Source organism: Strix uralensis, chromosome 21 (assembly GCF_047716275.1).
Source record: "Strix uralensis isolate ZFMK-TIS-50842 chromosome 21, bStrUra1, whole genome shotgun sequence".
Classification (NCBI taxonomy): domain Eukaryota; kingdom Metazoa; phylum Chordata; class Aves; order Strigiformes; family Strigidae; genus Strix; species Strix uralensis.
In genome coordinates this window covers 8,517,191-8,543,194 of record NC_133992.1, presented here as the reverse complement: position 1 = coordinate 8,543,194, position 26,004 = coordinate 8,517,191, and the positions used below count along the sequence as shown (strand labels likewise).

General features: G+C 56.0%; 1 protein-coding gene across 6 annotated transcripts in view; it reads left to right on the top strand.

Moving 5' to 3' along the window:
- The window catches only part of RALGDS (ral guanine nucleotide dissociation stimulator), a 62,614-nt gene extending 36,829 nt beyond the window's left edge, over positions 1–25,785 (top strand). For 3 of the 6 annotated variants that reach the window (XM_074891315.1, XM_074891313.1, XM_074891316.1), the window contains exons 2-18: positions 17,122–17,232; positions 17,772–17,965; positions 18,349–18,423; positions 18,594–18,787; positions 19,190–19,311; positions 19,461–19,676; positions 19,806–19,909; positions 20,266–20,350; positions 21,050–21,127; positions 21,225–21,311; positions 21,630–21,662; positions 21,900–22,021; positions 22,205–22,300; positions 22,471–22,672; positions 22,902–23,261; positions 23,404–23,518; positions 23,725–25,785. In XM_074891315.1, coding sequence (XP_074747416.1) covers positions 17,122–17,232; positions 17,772–17,965; positions 18,349–18,423; positions 18,594–18,787; positions 19,190–19,311; positions 19,461–19,676; positions 19,806–19,909; positions 20,266–20,350; positions 21,050–21,127; positions 21,225–21,311; positions 21,630–21,662; positions 21,900–22,021; positions 22,205–22,300; positions 22,471–22,672; positions 22,902–23,261; positions 23,404–23,518; positions 23,725–23,900 — 2,370 coding nt within the window. In that variant the 3' untranslated portion in view covers positions 23,901–25,785. Of the gene's footprint in view, positions 1–17,121; positions 17,233–17,771; positions 17,966–18,348; positions 18,424–18,593; positions 18,788–19,189; positions 19,312–19,460; positions 19,677–19,805; positions 19,910–20,265; positions 20,351–21,049; positions 21,128–21,224; positions 21,312–21,629; positions 21,663–21,899; positions 22,022–22,204; positions 22,301–22,470; positions 22,673–22,812; positions 23,262–23,403; positions 23,519–23,724 lie in introns of all 6 variants that reach the window. The other 3 variants (XR_012631848.1, XM_074891312.1, XM_074891314.1) reach the window with 3 other exon arrangements.
- The last annotated feature ends 219 nt before the right edge of the window (positions 25,786–26,004 follow it).

The following is a 26,004-nucleotide window of genomic DNA, read 5'->3' as shown; positions in this document are numbered from 1 at the left end:
TTGCTGGAGGATGCAAAATATTTTGCTTCTTTGGATTCGACCTCGGGCGGTTCAGAGTCAGACTGGTCCCCTGGAGGTCTCAGCCTCAGTGGTTTGTTGATGGCAGTGATGTGTGGAGACACCTGAAATAATCTGAGTCAGAGCTTTGCCTTTTTTCTTAGTAATGGGTGATCATTTTTGACGTGCCAGGAATGTCACTGAGGTGTGTTTAGGAGTTCAGCTGGAGGAAGGTTTGGGCGTTCAGAGGTGGTGCTTTCATGGCAGGGTCCGAGCCCTGCGGACTGGTGGTGCAGGGGTTAATACCAGCAAGGGTCAGCGAGTCTGGCTTTGCTGGGATATCGAGCTAGCTGCAGATGTTCTTCCCCACTCTGGATGCTTCCCGCTGGAGGGGGACAGCAGAGGGGGGAATCACCACTAAAACCCTTTGGGGTACGGTGCAGATATCCGCCGAGGGCAGCCAGCGTTTTGGGGGGATGATAGCTCCTTCTTCTCCCAGCACTAGGCAATCTACCCCGTAACCTGGGATGGAAAGTCTTGATCAGCCACGGACGGGAAGGGATTATCCAGCTGTATCAGTTCGCCTCTGGCCTGGTGGCAGGGGCTCGTCAGCTCTGCTGAGAGTTCCTGAAAGCTCCATCCAGCTTATTTTCCCTCCCGCTTTCCCCTCCCTGCTTCTCTCTCCTGGGGGTGGGCGTACTGACATTGTTTGGAGTACATCATCTGGTTCTTGTTATGCCTGGCAGGAAGTCCAGCCTCGCCGGCCCGCCGCGCTCCGGGAGGCCGAGGGGCCGCGCTTTTGGCAGGGAGAGCAAGAGGAGCGGGGAGGAAAAGAGGGGGTGACGCAGCGTGCTGCTCTTCTCACCCCAGGGGAGAGGCAGCCTGGCATGTGCGAGCCCCCGCACACCCCAGCTGGGGGAGGCTCCGGAGCTCACGAGAGGGGTTTTGGCAGCATCTCAGGCAATGGGGGCTTCAAATGAAAAGCCAGCGGGGCTGAGGGCAGCTTTGCATGGCCCCCGCTGGCACTGAGCAAGCCCCCGCTCTCCTGAGCATGACAGAGAGAGTCGACTATCCGCCAGACCTCCTCTGAAATCATCTTTGCCCAGATTTCTGCTCTGGGCTGTACACGGCTCTGTGTTGTGTAGCGGTCAGAGCACAGTCCCAGCATCGGATTGCTTGGACTTTTCCTCCCAGCCCTGAATAACTTGCAGCCAAATTCCTCCTTTCTCTGTACGGTCCATTTGCAAGTGATGGCAAGAAAAGGTGCATCCCAGAGTGGTGTATGGTGACCCACTGCCTCCCGAGCAGCTTTGAGATGCTTGGGGAGCTGCTAACCTCTGGCATGTTCCCGTGCGAGGGCCTCCACGTTGCTCACCAAGCCCCGCCGGACGGGTTGTGCTTGCCGGCGTTGCGGTGCACGACTAAGGAAAAGAAAAAAAAATGAGTGTCAGTGTTGTGACAACTGTCCTGGCAGCAGCCTGGCGTGGCTATAATCCTCGGGTAGTGTTACTCTGCAAGATGTGCGCTGGGAGAAGGCAGATTATTTGACTGAGAAAACCCCCGGCGACCATCCGTGTTTTGCTAAGCCCCGCTAATATCCCCGCAGCGCTGCTGCCGGTCCCCGGGTCCCCGGTGGGAGCCTCCACCAAAAGGAGCTGTGTGTCCCCGGCTCGGCGTGTTCCCTGCGCTGGGACAGAGCTGGTTTCGGCAGAGCTGTGCCAGTTTATGGGGTGGATAGTCTGGTCCCACAGGGAATAGAGGATCCCTGGAAAGCTGCTGGGCAGGTTGCAGGGAATGCGGATCTTGTTTTCCGCTCCTCATCCCAGCCCCCGCGGATGTCAGCAGGGCAGACCTGTGCCGGTATCCCGCAGCAATGGTATTGATCACCCAGGCATCGCTTTGAGGTCCTGGTCGAGGTCTCATGGCCAAGTGTTCTCACCATGATTTTAACCACAGGGAATGGAAAATTTAAACTGTCTCAAGCGAGGCATCGACAGAACTTTGCAGACCTTTTCCTTTGACCTTTCTAGTTCCAATCCATCCCAAATCAGCAATGAGTATCAATCCTTCCTGTCCAGTGGCAGCCACAAAGTGAATTTTGGTGGCCCTCCTGCTGGTCCTTGCTGGACAGGCGTGCCCTAAACACCACTGCAGATGACACAGGCTGAAACTTTGATCAGGCTGATACTGCTGAACCTCTAGACAAGTGGCTGGGCTGCTGCATGACAAAAAAGCTTATGTCCTTGCTATTCTGCCTCTATTTGTTTTCTGAACAATTAGATTTTCAGTTGCTAAACACATCCTGAAAACTTTAATTGCTCAGTCCAGATGCCTTTGAGGTCAGTGCTTGTTCTTTACAGTCAGGAAGGAGGCGAGGGAGGAGCAAAGATATCTCCTAAAAGCCGTTTCTTTTAGTTTCCTATGGTGCCTTTGGAAGAAGATCCTTTTCTCCCAGCCTGTTCTCCTCCCCCAGGCACAACCTGATATGCCCCTTGCAATTTGCCAGATGAACATCATCTGTTGGTATTTCTTGGATGGGGACCTACCTTCTGGCTCCCTTCCAGAAAGGGTTGGAGCCAGCGATGAGACTGGGGGCAGGCTGAGATGCTGGTTGTTGGTGGCTGCTGCAGGGTGGGAATAACAGAGGCGGGAGGGATTTTTTTATTATTTGATATGGTTAGAGAGAAGTTGGAGAGAGGTTTCTAAATGTGTTTGTGTAAGGATTGTGTTACTTGGAGGCTGCCGTGCCATGTTTCCATAGGGGTGGGAAACCCTCTGGTACTGGGATCTTGCTGAGGTTTTCGTGGCTTTAGTACCAGACTGGCAGCCCTGGAAACCGAAATCTTTGTTTATGCACAGGCTGGATGGGCAACCTCCTCCAGGCCGCCCCCACGCCTCAGCATTGCTCCAGGGGCTCCCTGCAATGGGAGAGACAGGAGGTCCTGTGCTGCAGCTTGGGGTCCTTCAGGGCCCCCCAGTCACACTATTGCTCTGCTACAGCCAGCCATCTGTTTTCTAGCTGTCGAGGTGGGATTACCAGGCAGGGGCAACTAAATGCAGTCTCAAAGGATTTCCACGCTTCCCTGTGGCTGGGTTTGGGGTGCGATGAGCAAGAAGAGCTTTCGGGCTGGCAGTGCCTGCGAGGATGGGTCTCACTCAGCCGGCACCACTGTTTTGGAGCTGGGGTGTTGGCTGTGACCACCCCACAACTAGGGCCAGAGCACGGCCTGGTTTTGGGCCATCTGAGTTGGTCCGGCCATAGGAAGGGCTTCACCACTAGCAGCTCCTCCATCACCCTTTCTGGCTCTCTAATTGCTAGCCGCTCTGTCCCCCGAGGGATGTGTAATTGAAGGAGCAGAAAGCTTATTTAGGTCACTCTAGACCACATTTGAAGGCTGGACATCCCCTGCTTGTACTTTCTTTAATGTCGTTAGCTCCAGAGCTGCCTGGTGACTGGCTTTCGAGCGGACGTGTTCCTTTTATTTAAATATATACTTGCAGCAGGGCTGTTTCAGTCCTCAAATATTTCTTCATCTCCCACGGACCCAGCAAGAGGGGGAAAAAAATGTCGTTGCTAGGGAGCGGGATTTGGATACAAAGCTGGCCGAGCTGCTGGCGGGGGGCCCGGGGGGCTCCAGCACAGCTCGTGGCGGGTCAGAGTTTGTGCGTTGCTTTGGTGAGATGGCACCTGCGGGGTCTGGAGGAGGGGGGTCAGGATCTGAAGCATCACTTGGGCCTTGGGGAGAAAGAGTTGAGTTGTAGGGCTCATACCCTCCATAGATTCATTTGTTTATCCCGTGCGTGGTGCTGAGTTAGACCCAACGGCAGCATCTGTGGCCTGTCCAAAATGTGTGTTGTTTGCTGCGGGGGTCTGTGGGACCTTTGTTCTGCAGCAAGAGGCGTCTGTAGGCTGAAAGCTGAGGCTGGCGTGAGGGCTCTTACCAGGAGGGACCTGGTGCCCACAGAGACCTGTTAAGCATCACACTGAAACCGTATTGCAACCTCTGGCAGGAGCGTGCCTGCCTGGGAAAAGCGGGGAAGAGTTGAGCTGTTTGGCTACTTCAGGTGTCGGTTTGTCTCGTTCCCGTTCCGGTGTGGGGACTCACCTGCACATCGCAGCAGCCCCAGCCCTCCTGGCTCACCGAGCTCCTGTAAAGATGCATTTGGACTTTGCTCCTGGGTGCTGAGGGACAGGGAGCGCTGAGCTCCGGCATGGAGTAATCCCAGCCGTTCCCCGGGGGCTCTGCCTCGGCGGTTGGCCTTGGGAATGGAGACACGGGGCAGGGATCGGAGCAGGGACGGAGGCGCGAGGGCGCTGCACAGCGAGCACATGCTGCAGGCTGGCACAGGAGTAGCTTTGCTCATTGGTGATCTGGTGTTTGCAGAAGGGCTTTTGCGGATGGGCCTTTTGTTCCCTTAACACCTGGGAACTGCTTTCCCAGAAGTGACAGGAAAGTCCTTTCCTAAATCTCTGCGATGGCATGGTGGGCTGCGGTGAGCAAACACTGGTCTCCCTTGGGGCACTGCTTTGCTGCAGCACCTAAAACCTCTGTCCCTCTCCACCTAATTTTATTTGTTTTGGTTTTATGATGTTATGCAAATAATCCCTAAAGTTTTCGGTTACGTTCCTGGGGCTGCTCAGGTACAGGGTTTTATAGGGCAGTGCTTTTCCATTAGATAACGGCTGAGAGTTTCTCTCTCACATACCTGAGGGTCCATAGTTATGTGACAGCTAAATGTCAGTGGAGATTAAGCACACGAGAGGCACATGCATGGCCCATTTCACTTGCATAGCTCACCAGCAGTGAGTTTGTTTTCATTACACAGTTGGTATTTCGATGAACCCTGCTGTCAGAAACACGCCGGGACAGGGAAGGGCATCTTCCTGCTCCACAGGTGGGGTGCTGGGTGCCCGTGCAGCGGGGCCGGTGGGCACAGCTGCCCGGCAAGCCCTGGGGTCGGTGGAGGTAGGATGGAGATGGCTCCAGCTGCCCAGCACCAGCTGAGTCCTAGGAGCTGACAAGGGAGGAAAAAAAGTTGTTCTAACTTGCAGACAGAGCAGATTGGAGAGGAAACTCATCCGAGGCAACTTCATCTGGGATGCTGAGGCATTATTTTTAGAGCAGCTTTTCTTTCTGCTAACCACACTTTAACAAACAGCAGCTGAGCTGCGGGCCTGTGTGGAAACCTGCTTTTCAAAGGGCTCGCTACCCATCTTACCAGAACTTCTTTTCATGTGATGGAGCAAAACCACGCAACCTTTCCCTGCTCTTTGCAGTGGTCGGGTCTCCATGGAGATTCGCAAGCTGAGAGCCAGCCCTACGTTCCCCGCTCCAGCCAGCTTTTTAATTTGTGAAATGATGTGTTTGGTTTGGGTTTGCCTCTTAGAGTTGGAACTAACTTCAGGAAACCATCGTTTAGCCAAGCTGGGCAAAGGGAAGCGTGTTTCCTGCGAAGGGCAGGGCAAAAACTCAGCTGTGGGAAGCAAACAAGGGTGCTGAAGTGTGCACCTTCGTGTGGTCCACGGGGTCGGGACCTCACCTTCCAGTTTAGGCCAAAACCCCAGGGAATTTGTTCAAAAACACTTGCTTAAAAGTCTCAGCTGCTGGCCTGCTGCTGGTGAGGTGTGAAGGGGGGTGTGAACTGGGGCTGGTGGTGTCACCCCCATTCCTTCCATGCTGTGACCCCAGCGATCACTGCAGACTTTTCAGAGCAAGGCTAATGCTCGGTTTGGTTTATCATCTTAAAGCAGTGCAGCTTTTCTCCAAACGTTGCTATTTGTTTGCTTTTGATTCTTTTTTTTGAATGGATATTTGGTCCCAGCTGCAGTTCTGCTGATCAGGACACCGTGGCCGGATCCCTGTGCTGAGCAATGCAGTGGCGGTGCCTGTTGCTGGTGACTGTCACTGTGATAACTGGGTTTCTAGACAACATGGTTTACTAGATTCATTCCTGGTTGCAACAGTGAGAACTGGCATTAGGACAGGCCTGGCTGGTCCCTCCCTCGCAGCGTGCTGGGGGTGACTCAGAGCGTAGCTATGGCTCATGCCAGTGTCATAACAAACACTTATTCCCTGAGGTGCTTCGGGGGGGGGGGGGCGGGGGGAGCGTATCCCACAAACTCCATCTCTCCCAGTCCTCGTTCCCATGGATTTCAGCGTGTTCCGCAGCAAAACTCAGCTCTGGGAGGATGGGGCTGTTTGAGGCTTGACCTGTCTTAGTCCGGGCAACATCAAAGGAAAGGAGCCAGGGAAGGAAGGCGGGCACCTCTGCCCTCTTCACACTGATGCTGCCCCATGGTCGTTGTGCTCATGGTATCCCAGGGTTCATCCCCCAAAATAATTTTAAACGGGAGGATGAGCTGCAGGGATGCTCACCTGCGGCTGGTAAACCCAGGGGATGAGCAGGGCAGGGTGGCAGGAACAGACGAGTCAGGGTGGGAGCGTGTCTGTACTGGCTCGCCAGAGTGCCGTGGCCAGGAGGAACAGGCTTACTGGTGTGGGGTTTTACCCGCCATGAAAGAGCTTTAGCAAGGAGAGGGAATGCTTGCCTGCAAATCCCTGCCGTGACCCAGCGCAGGGTTGAGATCCCGATGCCCGGTGTCCCCGAGCAGACGCAGGTGTGCTGCTGCAGATGCTGGTACACCTTCGGCATCAGCCATCACTGAAAAAGGGCTGTTTCTGAGTCAGCAGGAGAAAATATAGTCCCAAAAGTCTGTGCTGATTCAGGGTAGGTGGGGAAGGGGAGCAACCCTGGGCAAAGCTGCCTGTCCCCCCGGGTTTGGCTAACAGCTGATGGAGGGCTGGCTGCCTGCAGGTCCTGCTCTGGCTGATGCTCGGACACGGCCCACGGCAGGCTGAGGGCCCAGGGCAGGAATTCATCCCACCGCCCCGGCTGCCCGCACCCTGCCTGGACACCCGCGTTCCTCGCACCACGGCCGCTCTCCACCCTCTGGATGCGCAGGACCTGGCACACCCAGCGCTCGGGGCAGGGCCCGGGTCCAAACCTCACTGCTTGGGCTCCCGGCGTGCGTGTTGAGGCACTTGACAACAGTGGGTTGAATTTTTTTTTTTTTTTTGCAGTTGTTTTCTCCTCAGAGGTGCCAATTAAACTTAAACTCTCAGTTGCTTCGGCTGTGTAAATCAGGCTGAGTTGACTGAGCATCCTGATTGCAGGCCCCCCAGGTGTCGGCTTGTTGACTCCTGCCTCTGTACCTGCTTATATAGCACCTACTGCCTCGTTGACACCTATTTAAATGCTCTGAAAGTGAGATTTTCTTGATTACAAAGCAAAAGTGCTTGCTCTTCCCCCTTCCAGCTTCCCACAGGCGTCCCAGGGAGGGGAACAAGTAGGTGGAGACCATGCAAGAGGGGAATCTCTCCCAGTCCTTTCCCGGAGAGAAGGGGATGGCCTGAGACCCGCAGCTGGGATGCGGTGGGACACGCTGGGGCTGTGGGTGTCAGGGGGAGGTTGGGACAAGAGGGGCTCAGCCAGGACCTCGGTGCAGGGCGGCCCGGGAAGCACGTCGGCAGCAAATGGAGGCGTCCTACGTCATCCCGGCCGGGGTGGGAGTCGGGCGCGAGGGGCACGGCCGAAGAACAAAGACTCGCATTTATTCCTCCCGTCCTTTCACCGGCAGCCCCTCGCTGCCTCCCTGCGCTGGATTGTTCCTGCATTTTCTCTGCTTCAGCTGTTTACTGGGTCACCCTGATGCAGACGCACACACAAAGAACGAGCCATCCGGTGAGGCTGTTCCTGCGCCACCGGCACCCCGAGCCCCTCTCTGGCCCCAAGGAGCACAGTGATGGCATTGAACCAGGCTGGGCGAGCGCCCGAGCCTGCCCTGCTCCGGGGTCAGGGTGGGCCAGGGCCATCCGGCGCCCCCCGGGCATCCTCCTCTGCACAGGCTGGGGTGAGGAGATTTAGGGGAGGGGGGCCCGAGAGGTCTGGGCTTGTTGGTTTTGCCCACGCTTCAATCACAACAGCTGTAATGGAGGGAATGTAAGTTGACGTAAGACAGTGTAAACACATGGGTGGACACATTTATTTCACGAGGGCTTATTTTGGTTCAGCTTATCTAAGCTAAGGATGTGTCTGAGCTAAATCGAAATTAAACTTGTTCAAATTGAAACAAAGGGTGACGGTGCAGTTACTGTAAGCCAGACCACAGCCAGACAGGGCCGTGGCTTTTGGACAGTCTCCAGTCTGTCCACCTTCAAAATTACAGAAAGCTGGGACTCTCTGCTTCTTTTTTCCCCCCTCAGCAAGCTACAGCAGGTGGGTTACTGCATAGGCAGCCATTTACCGCTTATCCAGGCTGCTCGGGAACGGTGTGTGGTGAAACTCCCTGGGAATATTGGCCGGTGGGATGGTTCAGCATGGCACGAGGGGCTGAAAGCCACCTCCTGGGTCTGGGCTGGTGTTTTACACCCGGCAGTTGCTGGAGCTGTCACGGTTGCGTTGCCCTTTCTGCATGTCCCATGTGCTCGTGCCGCAGGCGTGTGCCCAGGTGTGCGCTTCGGTCGTGCAGGTCAGGTACATGCCGGGGGCGAGGCGGAGGTTTGACAAATGCAGCTGGTTTTAGAGCAGCTGATACGTCTTAAAATTAATTTTTTGGCACATGGGCTACAAGCTGAGAGCAGGAGAATATTTATTCAGGGCTTTGTGTCTCTGAGAATCTATAGACTTGACTTTTGGGGTAGAAGAACTCACTAGGGTGCAGATGCTGATAGACACAAGGGACAAGCATTGCCCTGGAGTTGCAACAACGAACAAGTCTGTGTTCTGGTTATCGTGTGTTAAGACATAACTGATGTTTCAGGGGTGACCATACCAATTGGTTTCAAGGTACGTCAGCTCTGAATGCCAACCTCATCGCCATCCCTTTCCAAATACATAACAGCAGTTCTTGCTGCCACAGAAATAACACCCTTGGTGCAAAAGTGCCCTGTTTCAGCACTGGAAGCAAGAGAGTAACGTTAGATCAGGTAGGCTCGAACTGTAACCAGGACACGCACTGGTTTTGTTCATATTTGAACAAGGCCCTATAGAGCTGTCATGTTGCATGTGACTTACAGGTGCTACTGTACACACACACACCAAAAAATCAATTTTTGAACTTTTATGTTTTTTGCAGAATTTTCTGTTCCATCTTGGTGAAATACAGACCTTTTTTCTGAGCTGAAATGACTATGAGACACTCGATCTTTATTTAACCTTGCAGAGAAATATGTATTAATTTTTTATACATCAGTTTTCACCAGTCATGCCATTCTGGTTTCACTTCCAGTAATTACCCTCCGGGCTCTAGGCGAGTTTGTAGCGGAGCAATTGCTCTGTGAGCGAAGGCCAGCTGCGTCCCTCGTATGCAAGCCTGACTCTGTGTAGGCGTTGGCACTGAGCGTAGATGCTGCCGAAACACACGCCGAAGTGGTCACGAACACAAAGCCAAGGACTGTGGAGCAAGAGCTAGAACTGCTGTGTCGGCGGGATCTTTTTTCCATCAACTTCGAGAGGAAGCAAAACCTGCTGCACTCAGTTTTCTTCTTAACCTCCAGCAGCCTGTGAAGTGAGCCCATCCCAGCACGTGTCTGGCAGGAAACACGAGGGAAGCCCTTGCTTTGGTGGTGTTTTCATATAGGATGCAAATGTCTAAGTAGAGGTGCTGGTGGTTTTCTATACTCCTGGGTGTAGGAAACACAGGGTTTGGAGTTAAGCTGGCATCTCTGGTATCTCTGGCACTGCCAGTTGCAGATGGAGTTTGCTTTTCCCTGGGAAGTTCCCCTAGCAAGGCTGACCCCCCAGCACCTGCATCACCCCCTGCGTCAGGGGGCCTGATCCTGCACCTTGGAGGCTGGGGGGGATGGAGTAGACATGGAGCATCTTTGCAGATCTTTGACTCTTGATTTCCAGCCCATAAAAAGAGCAAAAAAAGTCTCAATGTATGGGAAGGCTCTTAGCCTTCTTCTTGAAAAGCAAAACAAAAGCAAATGGGGGAGGAATCCTGTGTATCTGCTCTGTCTCGTTTCTGGACCGGAGCGCTGAGCTCCTAATCCTCACTCCAGCCACTGACTCACTGCATGCGAGTCACAAGATGCCTTTGTAACAGATCCACCAGCCGCTGCTTTCTCTTCTTTCTAAGCCACGAGGGTGGAGAAGGCTGCCTTTGAATCTTGTCTCTAACCCCTCTGGGTTCCGGACACAGGATCAGACCTGCCGTCGGTCTTGGGCAGCCCCAGTCCGCGAGGGAGGAGGTGTAAAATCCCCACAAGAGACAGATACGGGGTGATATGCACCCTCCCTCTGCCCCATCGGGCTCCCTGGGAGCTCGTGGCACTGGGTGATGCACAGCCCCGGGGCTGTTCCCTGCAGGGCTGGGTGCAGCTTTCCATGACAAAACACCTGAAGCAGAGCTGAGGGTGTCAGGAAAGCCCGGCTGCAGAGCCCAGCAGCTGATGGGGTGAGAACAGGCTCTCAGCTGTCGCCACTGTCTTGGTGTCCTGGCAAAAACACCCCCTTTTCATAGTGGGTTTAAGTTTAGCTTCTGGCCCCTTTTCTGTTCTTTTCCTGTTTCCCCCTTTGTCGTGATGTTTTAATGGGCTGTTGGAATCAGTCCTGGTTTGAGGCGGCTCTAAGCAGGCAGGAAGGAAGGCGGAGAGTGTTGAAAACCCAAAGGAATCACGTCCATCTGCCTAACATCCCTGCGCGGGGAGCAGTGCCCTGGGCAGGGGCGGGGGACTTGGGCTCCATCAGCGGCAACAGGAACGTGGCTGGGGGAGAAGGGAGACAGCGAGAGATCAACTTGCCCAAGGCCAGTGTTGGCTGGAGAGAACCACTGTACCCCAGTGCCACCACAGCCATCGCTGGGATGGTGTTCGGGAGCGGGAGTGCTCCTGCCCTCCATGGGGCTGGTAATCTAAAGCACATGCTGTGGGTCACCGGGGTAGGCAGGCACCAGCACGGGACACCTTTCTGTTCCCCAGACACGGGGGATATTCGCAGCTTCCTCACCACCTTTGGGTAGGCTCTGTAGCCTTCCTGAGCGCGGCCGGGGGAAGGAAACTGCCAATGAGTGTGAGGAGCAGACGGGACGATCCCAACTGGTGGAGCCATGGGGAAACATCCACCACGGGGTTTTTTGCCTGGAAGTCCCCCTGAGGAAGGGTGTTGTGCTGTGTGCGCTTATTTTGGAAGTGTAGGACAGAGGGTACTTCTGCTTTTGTGGTCTTGGTACACGGAACTGCAGTCGCTTTCCTTTCACTAGATGGAGGGGACTTTTTTTTCCTATTTCCTTTTACATAATGTCATACACTTCAGTTTACATGAGAGGCCCCAAAGTCGCTGCTGTTGGTTGCATGAGTTCGGGGTTTGCTCCTGAGAGTGAAACGAAAGTTAACTTGGGGCTTGTGTCAACAGTGAAGGACGCGGTCCTTGGTGGAGCCGGTTTCTTTCATTCCTGGAAAGACCCATTTCCCATTGCTGGTGGGAAGGGATGGTTCTGAGAAGGGACTGGGGACTGTGAAGACCAAACCCCCACTTTCTGTTTCTGGCTTTACCAGCTTTCATCAAGTTCTTTCAAAGTTGTGCAAACACGGATCTTCAATGAGAAACTCCTGGTGATGTCTCTGAGGCTCAGCTCTGCCTTTTCTTGTCTCGTTAGCCAGCGAGACTAATTCCCAGCAGGCGCAGGTTCCCGGCTTCCCATGGGCAGGGTTAGCATCTGCTTCTCTCTTGTGGCTGGTAGCAGCGGTGCTTTGAAATCACGGTGCGAAGATACTCTCGGTGCTGTGTTATACCTGTCTGTAGAACAGGCATTTTGTGTAGCCCAGCTGAAAGGGAACAGAGTAACACGAATATCTCGATCTTTAAACCAGCTGTTGGCTGGGGAGCATCAGCAAAAGCACTTTAAACAGTTTTGCCTCTTCCACGTCTGCTGAAATTAATACCTTTTTTCCAATAACAGTTCATTATTTTGTGTCTTTGGAGGCCAACGCGCTAACCCAGGGCACGTGGGACCAGAGCTCTTAAGACCTGGTAATTGTTGGATAATTGTCTGTGTGTAACGTGCAGGGATGCTGTCATGCTCACACTTAATCCTGTGCTTTGCTCCTGTCTTACAAAAACCACCTTTGTGACTGATCTCAAACACTTTCTAAAATGCAAGATCACTAGCCAATATTTTGCTTTGCTCTTTGGCTTTTGCATTTTCCCTTCCCTTCAGCCCGCGAGAAGAGATGAAGGCAGATTCCCTGCTGCTCTCCGCCTGGCTCCTGCGAGGGTCCCTCACACCGCAGCCCTTCCTCCAGGCCTGCGAACCTTGGCTACGTCTTAGAGCTCGTTATTAAAACTCCGTGTGAAGACGTGGGGTTCGACACCGCGCCGCCGTGTGCTAGAACATTCACCAGAGAGTAGAAGAGTTTATTGCACGGAGCAGGAATTCCTCCCTGGTGTAGTCACCAATGCTTTGAACTATCGGTGGGGAGCTCTGGGGAGCTCGTTGCTCACGCAGCCTGGGGCTATCTGCAGTTGGAAGAGGCGGTCTCTAAAACCAGGCAAGCCATCTGGTGCAGACCTCCAGTTTCATATTTCAGGGGATGAACTCCTGCAGAGTTCACTTACGGCTGATTTTGCAAAAGCGTCCGACTCCGCAGAATTGGGCGTCTCATACCCCTAAGTTAAACATGTGGTTTTTCCCTGCGCCCCTCCATCGAGAGGCCTTTTTCCTGCTGTATGGAGAGGAGCAGGAGCCCACACTGAGCTGGAGAAATCATGGTCAAATGTTCATTTTCTACATCTTCCCCTTTTTGGTGCCCATCTTGAAATGTGTTGGATCTCACTTTCTGGGGTGCTGAGTACCTTCTGTATGAGTTTGGTGGAAGGTGCAAATGCCATAACCATCAGCGTGCTCAAAGTTAGTGCTTTCACAGAAGAGTTTTGCTGAATCTTGTTGCAGCCGTTTAAAGCCCTGTCTGGGCCTGTTGGACGCATCTCTTCTGCCAGGGCGATGCAGTAAGCAGAAGGGACTGTTCACCTGTACCTCTGCCGTGGCACGGTGCTCAGATACTCAGGTTGAACCACCGATGAACGAGGGTTTGCATGTGAGTGCTGGGCTGCGGCTGGGCTGGCTGAGGCCCAGCTCGTTTCCCTTCTGCTACGAGGGGCACAAAACTCCAGCACATGTGTAGGGCAGGCAACGGGGAGCAGTAGCTGTTGCAGTAATATTTACCAGCCCTTGTCTGTCAGAGCTCTTTAGAGACCATTTTGAAGGCCTTCATCTTCGGTTGACTTGCTGGAAATCCTGGTGTGAGTGCCAGACTTAGGATTGCGGCGTTCTTGGTGGCCAGCACATACATAAGCCACAGGTCAAGGTTTTGTGTCTCTCCCAGCCCTGCTCCCACCTCATGTCTCCTCATCTTCACGATTTTTTACAGGAAGAGTGGTCAGACAGTGGAACAGGCTGCCCAGGGAGGTGGTGGAGTCCCCATCCCTGGATGTGTTTAAGGGTCGTTTAGATGAGTTGTTGGGGGATGTGGTGTAGGGGAGAACTTTGTAGAGTAGGGCTGAGGGTTGGACTCAATGATCCCAAGGGTCTTTTCCAACCTGAATGATTCTGTGATTCTGTGATCTGCAAAGGGAGAAACGTGCATTTGGTGCAGGTGTTGGAGTGGGACTTCACTGGCTCCGTCCTGCTGCTGCTTTTTGCTTCGTTGGTTTTTAACCAACACGTGTGGAATGCACAATCAGCATCTTGGAGAAGCAGCGGTAGGAAAGAGGACGCTCACGCAGAATATAAATAGCCAAATTTTAAAATGTACCAGTGTAGCAGTTCGCCTGGCTCTTGGCATGAGCCTGGCTGAAGACTGCTGGGAAGCTGCGTACTTCGTGTGTGGTTTGCAAAGGGGGAACTTTGGGGGATATTGCACAAGTCAGCAAGACAAAAAATGAATGAATATGGGAAGGAAATGAAATTTCCAATTTCACCAAAATTGAGTGTATTCTCTGCACGTGACACGAAATACAGAGTGAAAACCCCTACACAGTTACGGCAATACTTTCCACTGTAGTTGCAGAGCAGCTGCCAATGATTCACAGATTGATCCTGGGACATTTTGTCCTCCCATATGATTTGATTTCTTTATTCATTTAATTGCGTCTCAGCAGGCATCTGATTTTTCTTGATATTTGTGTCTGGGGTTTACAACTGTCTGGCCAAACCTCTTTTCTGAGTTAGACTGTACAGGGGTCTGGTCCTGCTGGACCCAGAGCTTTCCTCCAGCCCAAAGTCAGCATAACTGGGAGATATACAGGGTAGGGCTGATCTGCAGATTGGGTGATAATGATGGGGAGAGAGCCCCGTTGGTAGTGATGCCCCTTCTCTGTCACTGCCCCTTGGGCAGCGGGCTGGAGCGCTCAAGAGGCATCTACTGCTGTTGCTTCTGGAGGATGGCACGTAGCTGTGGGCATCAGGGTCTGATGGTCTCTGTGGACAAACTGGGAAGAGTTCCCACAGGTTTTCTTTCTTTTTGTTGGAAACAGCATCTAGAGGTGGAAGAAAGACAACTTGGCTGACTTGGGCTCAAGTTAGGTACCGTCCCCATGGGTGGCTGATCTAGGGTGGACACGAGGCTTTAGCATTGCCGGCAGCTCACTCCTGAGGCCGTGCCAGCACGTCCAATTCCCAGCTAAGGCATCTCTGCTTGTGGGGTTGGGGGTGACTCACCTGGCGTAGGAGCACCTCATTCCTGTGAGCTTTTGGTGGAGAGATGGAGAGGTGATGGGGGAGAAGCCCAGCTCGCTCAGCTGCCGGTGCCTTTAGCTACGTACCACGCTCACCTCCCCCTTGCTGATGTGTTTAAATGGCTTTGTTTTCCCCACACTGGGGCCAGTGTCATGGGTGGCCGCTCTGACGAGGCTCCCAGTGCAGATGTGACGTGGGGCTGCAGAGAAGCGGGGTGTCAGGGTGGGCTCAGGGGCTTGTTCACGCCCCTGTTGGTGTTCAGGCTGTGTGGTGCCAGCCATCGGGGCTCGGGGCTGCCAGCCTGCCTGGGCCTGGGCCAGCTAAGCTGGGGGCAAGCTGGGCTCAGACGTTATGCTACCCCCAGCAGCCAGCATCATCAACCTGGAGGAGTTATCGAGGCAGAAGGGAGATGTATTTTCATGTCATGCTCTCTAGGAAGGCGTAGGGCATGCCGTGCTGGTGGGTGTTTTTTCCGTTCTTGAAATTCAGACCTGTTTATACTGGAACATAAATTTATGCTATAATTTATCCCAGAGCAAAGAACAAGAGGGGACTGACGCAGGCATCCAGAAGGGTGTCAGTCCACCGCCTTGTGTGGGTGCTGTCAGGGTTGGTCTGGAAGCTGGTACGCCCTGGGAGACTTCTGATGTTCACAGCACAGCTGAAGTTAGGGACCTCACAACCTGTCATGCTTCAGCAAACCAAACCTCTTGGTAGTCTGGCACGAAGTGAGAAGAGCAGGTTCAGCAGAAAGTGAGGAAGAAATCCAGTAACCCTGCCCAGGGGGATTCTCTGTCCTCATTCATTACAGCCATGAACAAGAAGCTTTTTAAAGTTTTCCCCTTACTCTTGGAGCTGGCTGTGGTTCCCTGCCTTGATTCCTTGCTAGTAACAAGCACTTGACTTGAGCTGGGTGCGAGAACAGTGCAGCGACCGCTGCTGCGACGGTGATGATAGAGGATGGTGGTTAAAGAGCATGTTTAGGTGCATGTTCGGTGCTTTCCGCTCAGTGTCTCTTGCGATGTGCAGCGTCGTCTAAAGCCGGGGCCCTGGGTACAGCCGTCCCCACCTTCGCGGGGAGCGGTTTGGGAAGAGGATTTTTTTCAGGGAGGAGTGTTGCTTCTGGGGCTCCATCCCCACAGCAGCTTCTTCCCCGGCGAGCCCTGCATTGTTGCCATTGCTCAGGGTTTTTTGTGCTCCTGAGAGGCAGATTGCAGGAAAAGCCGTGGGCTGGCTCTGGCCCCTGGCTGGCAGTGTGATATACAGGGGGGACTTGTCCCCGAGCCCCTGCGCCCCAGCACGTGGTCACCTCCCCCTGCTAACCGGCTTATTGCTTTTGGCCATTTTCCCCATCTGCTGAGCAGTGGGTTTTACTGCGCGTTACACCGTGTCCCACCATTTGGCGTGGGGGATGGAGGGCGGGGGAGATCCCTGTGGTGTTTAAAAGGATCTGGATTAATCCTCTTAAGAGAGGCACTGACTCAGCAGAGCGTGGTGAGAGAGGAGGAGGAGGAGGAGGGAACCAAATTGTCCTTGTAGGGCTGGAGCTGCCACCGAGCCCCGCACTGGCATGTGGGACTGGGGGATCTGGGGGAGGCGTGTGCCTGGGGACCTGCCCTGAGAAACATCCCCTCTTTTCTCACCAAATTTTAGGCGATCTGTGTCCCCCAGAGCAGAAGTGCAAGCCTCGTAGCTGGGTTGGGCTGTGGCTCCGAGGTCCCTGTCCCCAGGGGTGCAGAGACTTGTCCCTGCTGTGCCTGAGCCCACCCTGGTGCCGCTCTCTGGGGTTTCCCCCCAGCTTTGAGCTCTCCCCTTGGATTTCTGCCTTGTGTGCGTGGCCAGCGCTGCCGAAGCTTGCGGCCAGCTTGGTTTCATAGTTATTATTATTTATTACCGAGGGTGCACCGAGGTGCTCAGTTCCTGCAGGGACAGATTACCGAGATTACGGTCAGACCAGGCAGCAATGTCACCTTACGGGAAAGGCGAGGGCTTGGGGAGGGGGAAGCAGCCGGGGCTGGTACAGGGGTGTGCTGCCCCCAGCCCCCCTCGCTGCCTGGCGAGGGCTCCCCGCTCTGCCCAGCACCCGGCGCTGACACAGCCTGGGTTTGCAGAAGGGCTGAGATGTGGAGCCAGGGGATGCGGAGCAGACCAAGAGCAGCTTCCCAAAGTCCTGGCTCTGCCTGTGTGCAGGCTCCCGTGGGCCCAGAGTTAAGCTGGCCAGAAAGACGAGTGTCGCCTGGTTTGCATTTCTGAGCAGGCAAGGGAGACTCTTGCTGCCTGCCGGCTGTTGCCTTTGGCTTGCTGAGATGCCTTGTACGAGCCTGCAAGAGCATCTCTGCCACGCTTTACTCTCCTTATCTCATGGTGTATCTTGTCCTCCCGTGCAGAGCTCCACACAGGAGATCGGAGAAGAGCTGGAGGATGGTGTGATCTACAGCATATCGCTCCGGAAAGTGCAGCTCCATCACACGGCCAACAAAGGGCAGCGATGGCTGGGGGTAAGCGGGAGGCACCACCAGAGTCCTGCCACAGGGTGTTTTCAGATGTGTCCCTGCCAGAGACATGGTGACCTGATGTCAGGGCTTGGCAGGGTCTATACCAGCCCATGTCTTGCCCTCTTCTTGCTCCCCCATATGCTCCTGTCCTGGGGAATCCTTCCAAGCCTTATCTGGGAATGATGTATTTATTTGGGAGCGGGGGCATGGGAGCACCTTCTGGCCTCTGGCCCATGGGAAGGGGCATGGAGGAAACAATCTGAAGCCCCATTTTGCAAATTAGGGCAACATCTAGGTTTTGGCAATCTTGAGGCCTTTCCTGGGATTTCCTAAATGCTCAAGTCTTCTCAGCTGGATATTTGGTGTCTGAGGAGACCCGGCTTCCCTTTCCCCAGGCCTGTCACAAGAGCCCCCAGGCACTGTATTGGGTCCGTGGTTCCAGCCTAGACCTGAACAGTGGCTTTTGAAGCTGCTGGGACCGTGTTGCACTTGAACGTGTCTGTCTTCACCCAACCCACTGACTTCTGCTCCTGTCCCGACAGTTTGAGAACGAGTCGGCCTTAAACCTCTATGAGACGTGTAAGGTGCGGACGATAAAAGCTGGGACCTTGGAGAAGCTGGTGGAGTACCTGGTCTCAGCCTTCAAGGGCAATGACTCCACCTATGTCACCATCTTCCTGTGCACTTACCGGGCCTTCGCCACCACCAAGCAAGTGCTGGACCTGCTGCTGAACAGGTGAGGCTGCCCTGAGCCCCAGAATGCAGCCAGGGGTGGCTTGTGTCTGAGCCCCCTTAGCCAGAGGAGCCCCAGCATCTTCTGCTGCCCTGCCTTGGAGGGCTGATGGGCTTCTCCCAACTCCATCAGCGTGAAGGTTTTGGGGCAGGGAGGACACAACTTCCCAGAGAGCTGGAACCCTTCCAGCCAGTACCCCCGCTGCGAGGTGGCCAGTGCTGGCTGCTTCCCGTAACACGGGGGCTGTGGCAGAGTGGGGGCAGCGGGACAGTGCGTGGGAGATTCATCCCGACCCCCTGGCAGAGCTGGGGGTGATGTGGAGGGAGAAAAGGCTGAGAGGCAGCCAAGTCCAGGGTGCTCACTGCCTCCTCGCTGTGCCCCACCAGGTACGGCAAACTCCACGTGCAGGCAAATGGGGACCACGCCAGGCACGCTGTGGACGAGAGGATGGAGCTGAAGAAGTAAGTCTGACCACGCTGCGGGTGAGCAAGAGAAGGGTGTCTCTGGTTGATAGATTTTCAGTTCTCATCCTGGGCTGTTTCTGGTACCTGGAGTGTGTTGGGGTGCACATGGGTTTCTCGTGGCACTTGATTCTCATTCAGGCTTGCCTGTGTTCCCCCTCTCCCTGCAGCACCATCTCCTCCATCCTCGGTGCCTGGCTGGACCAGTACTCAGAGGACTTCCGTAAGCCCCCAGACTTCACCTGCCTCAAGCAGCTCATCTCCTACGTGCGCCACAACATCCCCGGCTCGGACCTGGAGCGCCGAGCCCGCATCCTGCTGGCCCAGTTCCAGCAGCAAGAGCAGAGCGAGTCCAAAGTGGAAGGTGGGGTCCTTTCCCCGCTTGTGGGGGGTCATTTGGGGCTTCAGGTGGAGAGAGTGCTACTGGTTGGCATCAAGGGTCTCCAGAACCTCGGGTCTTGCCACATGGCTGAACCCCCATAAATTCTGCCTGCATTTACGTGGAGGTACACCAGGATGCCAATCCAACTGAACCAGGATTTCTAAGTAGATTAGCTAATCTGCCTTTAATCCTCTACAGACACTTGTATCCAGGTTTAAAATGACTATCCTTTTATCTGAGCCTCGTTTCTCGAGGTGTGAAGCCAGATGGGAATTAAGAGCCCAGGAGGTGGGATGTGGGTGCCTGCAGAGGGCTGGCGTGGGTCGGTGTGGGCCCCGGCTCGCGGCAGTGCTGCGGTGCTCAGCTTCACGCCGTCTCTCGCAGCTGTGGACCACGGCGGCTGCACCTTCCAGCTGGTGGAGGAGAACGGTGTCGGGGACGGGAAGCCAGATTTCCTCTCCTTCTCCCCAGAGATGGTGGCAGAACAGTTCACGCTGATGGATGCTGTGAGTATTCATTCGACAGCCGGGTGCTCTGCCTGCCTGCTACCTGCTGCTCTGGGCACAGGCCTGTCTCTTCCCATCCCTCTTTTCCTCCTGGCCTGTTCCCTTCCCAGGGACCCCAAAGAGACCCAGCTCCATCTCTTTATATCCAGGAGCTGTTTAAGAAAGTGGTGCCTTACCACTGTCTGGGCTGCATCTGGTCCCAGCGAGACAAGAAGGGCAAAGAGCACCTGGCACCCACCATCCGTGCCACGGTCTTGCAGTTCAATAGCGTGGCCAACTGTGTCATCGCCACGTGCCTCGGAGACCGCTCCCTGAAGCCGCAGCAGAGGGCTAAAGTGGTGGAGCGGTGGATCGAAGTGGCTCGGGTAGGACAGCCTGTCATCCTGCTCACCTCCCCCCTCAGCCCTGAGCTGAGGTTTTGCGGTGTGTGAGTCCCAGCAGATCCTTGGGCTTTCTTTAACGCTGAGTCCTGTTGTCTCTTTGTCTGCCCCCAGGAGTGCCGCATCCTGAAGAACTTCTCCTCCCTCCGAGCCATCCTTTCGGCTCTGCAATGCAACGCCGTTCACCGGCTGAAGAAGACCTGGGACGAGGTCCTACGGTAAGCAGTGTCTTCTACAGCCATGGGAGGGTGTCAAGAGGGAGGTTGTGCTCTGGCTGTGGCCCTTGAATGTGTAGATGGGATCATCTCAGCTCCAGCATTGCCTCTTGGAGTGTGCCCAAAACCCAGGGACCAGCATAAGGTGTCAGGGGCCTAAGGAGGGTGAGGAAATAAAAGCACCATCACCTTCTCCTCCTCTCTGTGCGAAACACCCTGGCATAGCCCCTGAACAGCAAGGCCCTGCTCAAGCTGTGAGTGCTGGTGGGGGGGTCCTTTGGGTGAGCAGAAGAGAGCCCAAGGAGGAGACCCCAGGGTGGCACCACTGCTGACTTCCCTCCGTGTTTCTCCCTGATCAGGGAGAGCTTCCGCACTTTCCACGAGCTCTCAGAGATCTTCTCCGACGAGAACAACCACTCACTGAGCCGGGAGCTTCTCATTAAGGTACGGGGAAGTGGCACCCGCAGCACCCTGTCCCTGGCAGCGAGCTCGGGCTGACGCTGGCAGAAGTTTCCACAGTGTTCCAGCCACCAGGCTAAAGCCCTGGCAGCGCTGCGGGGTTTGCAGGCACGGGTGCAGGCAGGGCGTGCTGAGTCTGGGGAGCAGGCGGGGGTTTTGGACCAGGCTGGGCTTTCTGCTTCTCCACCCAGAAGTCGTCATTGCCTGAAGCTTGCAAAGCAATTCCGCAAGCAGAGATAAGCAGTGGGATAGGATCCAGTGCACCAGGGCGACGGCTTCTTCCCAGAAGCAGCTGCATTTTAACAGCCCAGTGCAAAGTCCTCCTGATTTCAGGTGGGGTTGGAGGGTTCGTAAAAGGCTGCAGGAAAAATGTCCTTCTCTGCAGCTTCCCAGCCCAGCTCCAGTTTGGGGGCTGAGAGGACATAAACTGCAAAAGGGAACAAAACATCCCATTAAGGAGCTATTTATACAGAGCTGGAAATGGGAGCAGCAGTTCCTATTCACTAAGTCTCTCCTCCCTGTGAGCTGTGAAAAAGCTCAGCTTTGATTTCCTCCTCTTCCTCTCATCCCTCTTTCTCTCTACAAGGAAAGTTGTGCCAGTAAAAGCAGGGGTGAATTTTATCTCATCTGTTAGTGCAGTCTGTTTCCCACCCGCACTGATCCCCACCTCTCTCCACCATCCAGGAGGGCACCTCCAAATTCGCCACCTTGGAGATCAACCCAAAGAGGGCTCAGAAGCGGCAGCAACAGCAGCGAGAGATGGTGGGTCTGGCACAGCTGCCCCCATGCCCCTTCCCCGGTGGCTGCCTGGGCTGCTCCCAACTCTCTGCTGTCCCCACTGTCCCTTCTGTCCCCGCAGGGCGTGATGCAGGGCACCATTCCCTACCTTGGCACCTTCCTCACAGACCTGGTGATGCTCGACACCGCCATGAAGGATTTCCTGGACGTACGTACCTCCATCTCTGTCCTCCCCTTCCTCTGCACAGCCACCCCAGAGCCTGGGCTCATCAATGGAGGGCTGGTCCCCCATGCGTCCTGTATCTGACACTGCACCTTGTGCATCCTAAATCCGACGCTGTGCATCCTATATCTGACACTGTGCATCTTATTTCTGACACTACACATCCACCTCTGTCACCCCGTGGAAAGGGGCCACTCGGCAGGGACACCCACCCTGCAGTGGCAGCGAGCCAGGGGACAGGGAGGGATGGGAGCGATACTTTTCTGCCTGCTCCACACTCACTTTTGGCCCCTTCTTTTCCAGGGTGGGCTGATCAACTTTGAGAAGAGAAGGAAGGTGAGAGCTTTGCCCTGGCAGCAGCACAGCAGGGTGGAAGGAGGAGGCTGACTTGGTGCAAGCCCAGGATGTGCCAGTCACTTTGGGATTTACCCTTCTCCTCTTTTGCTGTCATTTTTGGGGAGGGGAATTCTGGTCCTTCCTATTTGCCTCCACGCATGGGGCTGGGCTGGGCTGTTTGTGGAGGATGCTGGGGCTGGCAAACAGATCTGGTCTCATGGCCTCCATTTGCTGCAGGAGTTCGAAGTCATTGCCCAGATCAAGCTGCTCCAGTCGGCCTGCAACAACTACAGCTTCACGCAGGAGGACCAGTTTGTGGACTGGTTCCACAGCCTGGAGCGGCTCAGCGAGGCCGAGAGGTGAGCGGGAGTGGGGATGGGGGCTGTGCTGCTGCCGGTGCATCGGGAGGTCCCACCTCTCATCTCCTCCGGCTGCTGAGCCCTGTGCTCCCCTCCGGCCTCTGCCCCCCTCGCCCCACCGGCACGGCGCTCGCCGCAGCCGTGGGCAGCACAGAGCTCAAACCCTCATCTCCCCCCTCCTAGTTACGGGCTGTCGTGCGAGATCGAGCCGCTGTCAGAGTCGGCCAGCAACACATTGAAGGCGAAGAAAAACACGGGCATCATCAAACGATGGAGCGAGTGAGTCTTGCTGGTCCCCGGCGGGATGCGGGGTGGAGGTGGGGGCCAGCGCGGGGCATCTCCGGCTGAGCATTGCGGGGAAGGAACCAGGCTGGGGTGGCCGCTGTCCTGCCAGCCAAGGGCACCCTGGCTCTGCTCCCTTCTCACCTGCCCCGCGTCTCTCCTGGCAGCCGGCAGCCGCCAAGCACCGAGCCCTGCGCCAGCGGCAGCTCCCACTCGAAATCCTTCGACCAGCTCAAGTGCGGGCAGTACCTGTGCAGTGGGGACGCCACGGACTCGGTGAGCGTCACCTCCGCTGGCTCCAGCAGCTCTGACGTGGAGGAGATCAACATCAGCTTCATCCCCGAGTCCCCCGACTGCCAGGAGAAGAAGGTACGGGGCAGCTCGCGGGGCCCGGGCCTCCGGAGGCAGGTGTGGCCATCGCATGGGGACTGCCTCACCCCTGCCCCGGCGCTGGGGCTGGGGTGAGTGGGTGGGGGTCCCGGGGGCTGTTTCTGACCCGCCGGGGCTAGGGAGGCCCCTGCCCTTTGCTGCTCCGGCAGCGTGGCAGGGCTCTCGCACCGCCGGCGACTGTAGTTGTGTCGGTCCCCCGTTGTCGCAGGTCAGTGAGATCCCTCTGGCCTCCCTCCCCCAGCGCTGGTACGCCCCGTCTGTGGCCGACGGAGAAGCTAAACCCACTGTGTCCTCCGCATCCCCTCTCCTCCCTGCCCTCCAGTTCTGGGAATCCACCTCCCTCTCCTCCTTGGACACATCGGGCATCGGCTCAGGCTCCAGCAGTGCCTCGTCCTCCTCCGTCTCCTCCACGCCGGTGACAGCCTCCCGCACCCACAAGCGCTCAGTCTCCGGCATCTCCAGCTACTCCTCCCTCTCGCTGCCCCTCTACAACCAGCAGGTCGACGACTGCTGCATCATCCGCGTCAGCCTGGCCGTGGACAACGGCAACATGTACAAGAGCATCCTGGTAGGTATGGGGCACCCGCGGTGATGCCGGGGAGGGGCGGCTCACCCTGCTCGGATGCGGGCATGGCCCATTTTGGGAGGAGACAGCGGTGGCTTTTCAGTGCCCTGCACCCCCCCGGGTTAATAACGCTCTGCGCTCACAGGTGACGAGCCAGGATAAGACCCCGGTGGTTATTCGCAAAGCCATGGCCAAACACAACTTGGATGGGGACCGGCCTGAAGACTATGAGCTTGTTCAGATCATCTCGGAGGAGAGAGGTGTGTGCTGGGGTCAGGGGGGCTTTCCTGGGGGCTGCGTCCCTGGCTGGCCATGCAGCCCTGCAGCCTGGGCAGCACCGGGTCAGAGCGGGGCTGGGAGGTGACAGCAAGAGGGGTCCCAGCAGCTGGGGACAACTCTCAGCCCCAGTCTGGGCCCCTTTCAGGGAAGGGGTGCCCAACTGACCCCCATCCTTGGTCACTTCCAGAGCTGAAGATCCCCGACAATGCCAACGTCTTCTACGCCATGAACTCTGCCGCCAACTATGACTTCGTGCTCAAGAAGCGAGGCTTCTCCAAGGGGGTGAAGATCAAACACGGCTCCAGCTCCACCCTGCCCAGGATGAAGCAGAAAGGCCTGAAGATCGCCAAAGGCATCTTCTAGCCTCAGCCCCACTGCCACCCATCACCGACGGGGCCTTGGGGGCAAGGCTGCTCCGGGCTTGGCTGCGGCCGGTCCTCATGCCGCCCGGCACGGCGAGAGGAGCGACCCTCGCCCGCGGGTACGGCCGCGCATCTCCCTCCCGCACTGAGAGCTGGGGCGCGCGGGCAAGCGGCGTCGGCCTCCGCCTCTCTCTGCACAAACCCTCGTTTCAATCAGGTCTTTTTTGCTACACAGGAAGGCAGCGGGGCGGGGGGGGGGGGGGGGAATTTTTTTTTTTTTTTTTAATTTTTAACCTTCCACGGTGCGACACTAGTCCAGCCGCCGGCCAGCCCAGAGCTGGAGCCCGCCTCTGCCGTAGGTGCCTTGTGTCCGAGCGAGCCGGGGAGCGGTGACTCGCAGAGGGGCCGTTTGCGAGGAGCAGAACACGAGCCATCACTCCGGGGCTGCAGAGCCTCCCGCGTGGCGCGGTGCTCTCCTTCCCGGCTTTCCTGGCGTTGTTTTACCTCCACACCCTTCCTCCCCGCGATAACCGGCATCACCGCTGCCGCGCATCTCTGCCTGTCCTTCCCTCCGGAGATGCCCCAGGCTGCGGGGCGAGCTGCAGCCCCGCACCAGTGCTCGGAGCGCCGTGGAGGGAGGGCTGTGCCCCATGGAGCGGGCGCCTCGTGCTCTCCACAGCTGGAAGCCCTCATGGCCTCACTCCTCGCCCCGCTCCAGCGCATCCTCCAGCTGGACTTTTGACGGCCCACGTTCAAAACTTGCACCAAAGATCAAACGCCAGTGTCTCTTCTACCGTCGGGGGAAGCTCTGGGCCGTGCCCCCAGCGCTGCCAGCTTCACGAGGAGGAGGAGGAGGAGGAGAGCAAATTTCTGTCTGAACTTGTGTAAATAGAGACCTTGGGTCTGCGTGGGCAGGCGAGGAGCCGAAGAGCTCAGGGTGCTCCGGGTGCCCCGGCTGCCACCACCTGACCCACAGAAAGTGCCACTCACCTTGGGCTTTAACCGGACTTTTTCAAACACTGACCATGGGAGAAGCAGCAATGAGACTTTTTTTGTATAAAACAAAAAAGTTTACTGATTTTTTTTTTTTCAATATTTATTGGTTGTAAATAGAAGAGACGAACTTGTACATTTTACTAATCCAGCCTCCCCCTGCCCTGCAGCCCAGGCCCTCTCCTCTCCCTACCCTGGTATTTAAGGCTGCTGGGAGGGACGGTGGCGGCAGCAGCGTGGCTCTGCCGCGCTCGTGGGGCACCAACCCCACCAGCCACCCCTCCCTTGTTTCTCTACCACTAGTTGCCCAAGCAGGGGCAGAGATGCTTGTTTTAATCACTGTAGGAAACACTAACCTAAGGGGGACCTTTTTTTGCTCCTGGCTCCATCTTTTTTTTTTTTTTTTTTTTTTTTTTTTAAGCACTTCCTTCCAGCACATCTTCCCCGTTTCTGTCTGTTGGTGCTGCCGGGCAGGTGCAGCTCCAGGAGCGGGGCCGGGGCTGGTGGCAGGAGCTGGGCTGCGGGTCCCTGGCACCAGGTGGGGAAGCGGCTGCTCGGGCACATGCGTGGCCGGCGCTGAGCTCTCCCAGCCCCATGTGTCCCCTCGGGTGGCATCGCCCTTCGCTGCACATGATGGGAGCCCCTGGCTCCCTGACGCAGGGGCAGCCTCCTGCCTCCCACCCTGCCCCCAGCCCAGCCTCTGCCCTGGGGCCACGCTGGCACCCACCGTCCCCATGTCCCCTCCTGCCAGTGTCCCCCAGCAGCCCAGCGTCGCCGGAGGGACTGGCTGTACCATATGTATTTTGTACCACTTCAGTGAAGGAGCACACTGCCTGGTGTGACTTGTACACAGCAATGTAATTAGTCTTTGCAATAAAATACTGATGCTCAAACATCTCTGCCCCAAGGCAGGGGTTGTCCTGTCCTACTTCCCCCAAATGCCAGCACATTCCTGGAGAAAGCTGTCAACCTGTCATTCGTACCTTATCTCAGCTCTGTGGAGCTGAGCCTTGGTTTGTGTTTGAACCAAGATGGAGGCTTTTTGTTTGAGGGACGAGTGCTCGATTCTCAAATGAACCCAGTTGCATAAATGTGACATCCAATATACAGGT